Genomic DNA, 6118 nt, shown 5'->3' with positions numbered 1-6118 from the left:
AAAAACGACAGAGAGAGGGGTGGGAGGAAGCGGGGAGATGAGATGAAAAACTTAAAAGAACAGAATCTAACCACCAAGTGAAAATATGAAGACAGAGAGAATGATCCAGAACTCAGCAACAAGAAAGACAAACTGGAAGGATGATGAACTCCCTAGACTCACGGTCCACTGGGTACCCAGCATACGGACTGGAAAATGTCTCTATCAGGACCAGCGCTTAGAGTGAAAGGCCAGAAGCCTGCTTCCTTATGGAGAACTGAGAATCAGAACATTCTAGAAGCCATAGGACAATGAACAAGAACCTTCAAAATCTTGACAGAATTATAAACCCAGACAGACTGATAATCATATCTGAAGGCAGACTTAAGATGTAACTATTTTTAAGTAGGCATAGTAGACAGGTGTGCAATTGTGGTTCTCTGGGAAGCTGAGATAGAAAGTTTGAGGCTTGGTGTCATGGTGGATGCCAGGAACACCACAGTGTAGGAGACTAAAGCTCAGGGATTTCAGAAAGTTCCAGGCCAACCCACACCGTGTATCAAGGCGTGTCCAGCTCTTTTCCACTTGAATCTTTGTAGCATTTTAAAAGATTCTCTGTATATGATACTTTGATGAAAACAAGAGTTATGGCCACACTATTGCTCTTCGTAAGATTCATCTTGCTGATTCAAATAAGGATATTTCTCAGAAGCCTAGGAACTTAGTTTACATTCCCACCTAAGCATCTTATTGCTTAGCAAACAGACACATCTGATTAAGGGCATTTTGGTAGATATTTGGAATGCGTGTATGGGATAAACAACTTCTCAACACTTGAGAGTGTACTGGCCACCCACAGCATATCCCAGTCGTCCTGGCTATTACCAAATAACTTAGGAGGCTGACGTATGAGGAATTATGAGTCCATGAATTTCATAAAAACATGAAGCAAAACCTTGGGGGTCACATGTGATATGTGAGCCAAAATATTTGCTGCTTGCCTATCTATCTTCTGATTTCTCTCTTTAAAAAAAAAAGCAGTTTCTATTGTACCTATCACTGTGTAACAATTTACTCCCAGATTTAGTGACTTCAAACCACAAACATTTCACCTCATAGCTCTGCTGGGCCAGCAGCTAGGAGCTGATGACTGAGCTGAGCTCTGTGACTCAGTCTTGCGCTGTTGCAATCAAGAGTAAGGCTGCATTCTTCTGAAGTCATCCCAGGGCTGGACACCTTGAGACAACAATTCACTTGTATGACTGTTGGCAGGAGGCTTCGCTTCCCTGTTGACTTTTCTTCCCATGTGGGACTTTCTGTTGATGTAGCCTTGTGGTTGGCAGCTGGCTTCCCCCTGAGGGAGTGACCCACGGGAGAGTAGAAGGGAAGCCTCGGTTTTTTATAATGACCCAGGCTCAGCAGGTGTATGCTGGCTGCCACATCCACTTTAATCATCAGGAGGAAGTCACTGGTCTGGGGAAGAGAAATTAGGCTCCATTTCCTAAAGTGGTAAGGGTCATGGCTGTGCACACATTCTAAAATCATCAGACCCATCAGTAGTAAATTATAGGGTGCAGATTGGAAGACTATGTGTGATTTATGAGGTCTTAAGTCTGAACTTAATTTAAACATTTTTATTTTTATTTTATTTTATTTGTTTTTGTTTTTCAAGACAGGGTTTCTCTGTGTCTTTGGAGGCTGTCCTGGAACTAGCTCTGTAGACCAGGCTGGTCTCGAACTCACAAAGATCCGCCTGCCTCTGCCTCCCAAGTGCTGGGATTAAAGGCGTGCGCCACCATCGCCCTGCTAAACATTTTTTTTTAAAAAAATATTTATTTATTATGTATACATTATTCTGTCTGTGTGTATGTCTGCAGACCAGAAGAAGGCACCAGACCTCATTACAGATGGTTGTGAGCCACCATGTAGTTGCTGGGAGTTGAACTCAGAACCTTTAGAAGAGCAGGCAATGCTCTTAACCACTGAGCCATCTCTCCAGCCCCCCGGCTAAACATTTTTATTTAGTATTTTTTGCATATGGGTGTTTTGCCTGCATGTATATCTGTGCACTATGTGCATGTGCGCAGTACTCTTGGAGACAAGAAGAGAGTATTGGACCCCCTGGGGCTGGACTATAGAAGGTTGTAAGCTGCTATGTAACTGTTGAGAATTGAATTCCACTCCTCTGCAAGAGCAGTCAGTACTCTTAACCACTGAGCCATTTCTTTAGTCCTCTGTTATATTACTATGAATGACTCTCAAATAAACTAAGACCATCCTATATTTTCATATCCCTTCTATTTTACTCTTATATTTAAACTTCTTTGAGTATTGGTGACATTTCTTAGACTATTTTTGAGATTTATTCTAATCGTGGTGTGCATGCGTGCATGAGTGTGTGTGTGTGTGTGTGTGTGTACTCACATGCATGAATGCAGTTGTCTGTGGACACCAGAGGAGGACAGCAGATGCCCTGGAGCTGGATTTACAGGATGTTGTGAGTCACTGGTGTGGATACTGGGAAGCAAACTTGGAACTCACTCTGTAGACCAGGCTGGCCTCGAACTCAGAGCTCTGCCTACCTCTGCCTCCTGTGAATAAAGGCGTGCGCAGCCACCACCCTGTGTACTCCTTGCACTTGGCAGAGAATCTGGGTTGGAGTCCCAGTAGCCATAAAGCAGCTCACAACCCTCTGTAACTCCAGTTTCAGGGGCTTCTTCTGACCTCTTTTGGCACCAGGCACATTTGTGGTGCACATACCTACATGCAAGTAAAACATTCATATGCATAAAATAAAATAAATAAGAATTTTAAAAAATCACGGCTGCTTGTAATTATAGTGCCAGAAGATCCGACGCCATCTACTGGCCTCTGTGGGCACTTGCAGTCGTGTGGCATAAGCTCACAGAGCCTTTGGCGGTTCCAGGAAAGCAGTGACTTAATACCGAGGTCAGTCTATAGCGGCGCCCGGCTTTTCCCACTCTGGCCTGCAGGGGACGGTGCGGCCGGAGGCCTCCTGCGCTTTCTAGGCTAAACGACGCGGTCACCGGAAGCGAGATGCGAGCCAAGCGGAAGGGGCGGTGCCACAGAGATCCCGCCCTCGGACCGCCTCTGCCCCCTCGCCCCGCCCCCTCCCCCGCCCGGGCTGCCATGGCCATTCCCGGCATCCCCTATGAGCGACGGCTTCTCATCATGGCGGACCCTAGAGATAAGGCGCTTCAGGACTACCGCAAGAAGCTGCTAGAGCACAAGGAGATAGACGGCCGTCTTAAGGAGCGTGAGTGAACCTTTCCACACTCTCTCATGCCTGGACCCACTTCCGTCTCTGATAGAGCGGAGGCTTCGGCCGAGCCCGAAAACAGAGCGCCCGGTTTGGGAAGGCCTGAGTCCAGGGCAAGGCGCTTTGTCATCCCGCCCTGAGCTGGGGTGCAGCACAGCCTCGACTGTGGAAATGGCCCGCTCCCGGTCCCGGTCCAGGTGGCATAGGGAATAGCCACAGTTCTGAGGTGGAAGGGGAGGGGAGGACTAGAGGAATGGGGATCAAGTGGGCTGGGGACTTTATCCCAGGTGCAAGGAAAGTAGAATTGGAGTCTCGGGACCCGGGGACGGGAAGACGCTTGGGTCAAAGAAGCTCCAGCAGGACGTGGGACTCAGTGAGCAGAAAGCCAGTCGTGAAGCCTTAAAGAAAAAGGGTCTAGTGGCCGTAATAACCTTTCTCGTCTTTCCTCAGTTTTTATACGAGCTGCCCAATTCGCCCACCCTGAGCACTTGGGTTTTGAAATCCTGCATAGTTGAGTTATATGAAAAAAGGCCGCAGCTTCTATGATTCGGTGAAGAATTGCGTTGGTTGACTTTAGTATGGGCAAACATAGAGTAAGCCAGGTGGTCCCGGGTAGCAGTGAAAGATCTGTTTCCACAGATTATCATTTAGTTTTGTAGCAATCCGGCGGTGGCAGGATGTCATATTTTGTAGTTTGGTACAGTGAGTATGAAACCTACATAAAGTGAACGATACATGAGTAAACATTTCAACGCAGTTCTTGTTTAATTTAAAATGTTGACATTTTATTATTTCAGTAAGGGAACAGTTAAAAGAACTTACCAAGCAGTATGAGAAGTCTGAAAACGATCTGAAGGCACTACAAAGTGTTGGGCAGGTAGGTTATAAGTTTGAAAGTGAATGAGTAATTCACCTTTTTTTTTTTAAAGCTGTTGGCTGAAGGTAATGTGACTTTTTTCTTTCGTAGATTGTGGGTGAAGTGCTTAAACAGTTAACAGAAGAAAAATGTAAGTGGGTTAATTTACTAATTAGTTAAAAAACAAACCCAAAAAGACTCAGTCCCTCCCCAACTTTTGAAATGCCTATTTTGTCTTGATTTTTGAGATCAGGTCCTAGGTAGCTCTGGATGCAGCTGACTCTGTAGAACAGGCTGGCCTTGCTTTCCTGGTGCCAGGATTAAAGTTGTGTACCGTCATTGGAAGCTATTTTAATTTTTGTTACATTTCTCCGTTTGTGAAAATGTGTGAGGGTGTGTGTTCATGTACTGCAGCACACATGCGGAGATCAGAGAACAACCTGGGGGAGTTGGTTTTCCTCTCTCACCAATGAGACCCAGGGATTGGAATCAGTTGGGTCAGTGGGCTTTATTTGATGAGCTATCAGGGTAGCCCTGTAGTGCCTCTTCTAGTGACAGCAGTGCAAAGTTGGTGTTTCCTGTTCTTGGAGGTCAGAGGTAAAACTGTACCCAACGTAGATGTAGTTATATTTGTTTTCTAACTTTGTTTTTCAATTTGTTCTTTTTCTAGTCATTGTTAAAGCCACAAATGGACCAAGATACGTCGTAGGTTGTCGTCGTCAGGTAATACTTTGCGTTTGTATAAGGCTCTGTAACAGAAAGGGTACTTACACATAAGTTACTTAATTCTTGAGATGGCAGGTCAGGCATTGTGCCCATAACTCCCAATGGTGGTTTGTTCAGACGCAGCAAATGATTAGCAAAGCCTGGATTCAAGTCAGATTTTGCTCCTGGAATTTCTCCTTCCCTGCTGTTTCACATTCTTAGTCAGATATGAGTACTTAGAAATCAAAGCATTTTATAATTAGAAAAATGCTTTAATATAATGTCTTTCTTGAAGAGGGTTAAACATGTTAGGCTACCTGTGTTTTACATTTAAATATTCAAAAATGGTACTTATAGACTCTACAGTAGTTAATTTTATAGGCGGGCATTTAGACCAGAATAAGCAAATTGGGTTTGTTTGTTTGTTTTTTGTTTTTGAGACAGGGTTTCTCTGTAGCTTTGGAGCCTGTCCTGGAACTAACTCTTTAGACCAGGCTGGCCTCGAACTCACAGAGCTCCACCTGCCTCTGCACCCCAGGTGCTGGGATTAAAGGCATGCATCACCATCGCCCGGCCTAGAATAGGCAAATTGAAATACCTTTGAATTTCACTTTGCAGACATTAGACAAGTGACTGAGAGTGATCCAGTACACCTGCAGTCTGCACACCATTCTGTTCTTTAGGAAGTGTTTTAAGCATTGACTTGAAGACTCTGAACATTTCTCATATTGAATTTATGCTTTCATTGTTGGTTTTGTTTTATGCAACTGTATCTTGCTGTGTGGCTCATGTTGATTTTAAACTAACAGTACTGGTGCCTTGGTCTCCTGAGTGCTAGGGTAACATATGCCATTTTTCCAAGTTCAGATTTTCAAACATTGATACAGCATGATTCTGGAACAGTATTTAACACTGAGACTGAATCTAATGTTAGGATTTCAGTGTATAACTGAATAGTATTCTAATCAAATCCTACAAGTCTGGGGGCTGGAGAAATGGCTCAGCAGTTCAGAGCTGCTCTTCCAAAGATCCCAGGTTTGGTTCCCAACACCCACAAATGGGCTCACAACCATCTGAACTCCATTCCCAAGGGATCTGACATCCTTTTCTGGTTTTTGCAGGCACCAGGCATGCACGTGTTAACATAGCGTACATGCAGGCAAAGCATCCATATACATAAGATAAACATTTAAGAAATATTACAGGCGGGCTGGAGAGATGGCTCAGTGGTTAAGAGCATTGCCTGCTCTTCCAAAGGTCCTGAGTTCAATTCCCAGCAACCACATGGTGGCTCACAA

The 6118-nt window shown here is 44.6% G+C and overlaps 1 protein-coding gene across 1 annotated transcript in view; it reads left to right on the top strand.

Moving 5' to 3' along the window:
- The first annotated feature begins 3122 nt into the window (after positions 1–3122).
- The window catches only part of Psmc6 (proteasome 26S subunit, ATPase 6), a 25330-nt gene continuing 22334 nt past the window's right edge, over positions 3123–6118 (top strand). Inside the window, exons 1-4 of the mRNA XM_013349202.1 lie at positions 3123–3256; positions 4057–4136; positions 4227–4266; positions 4786–4838. Coding sequence (XP_013204656.1) covers positions 3130–3256; positions 4057–4136; positions 4227–4266; positions 4786–4838 — 300 coding nt within the window. The 5' untranslated portion in view covers positions 3123–3129. The remainder of the gene's footprint in view (positions 3257–4056; positions 4137–4226; positions 4267–4785; positions 4839–6118) is intronic.

This window comes from Microtus ochrogaster, chromosome 17 (genome assembly GCF_000317375.1).
Source record: "Microtus ochrogaster isolate Prairie Vole_2 chromosome 17, MicOch1.0, whole genome shotgun sequence".
NCBI lineage: Eukaryota > Metazoa > Chordata > Mammalia > Rodentia > Cricetidae > Microtus > Microtus ochrogaster.
Note: the sequence above shows the minus strand (reverse complement) of the source record. Positions and strands in the feature narration are given on the sequence as shown.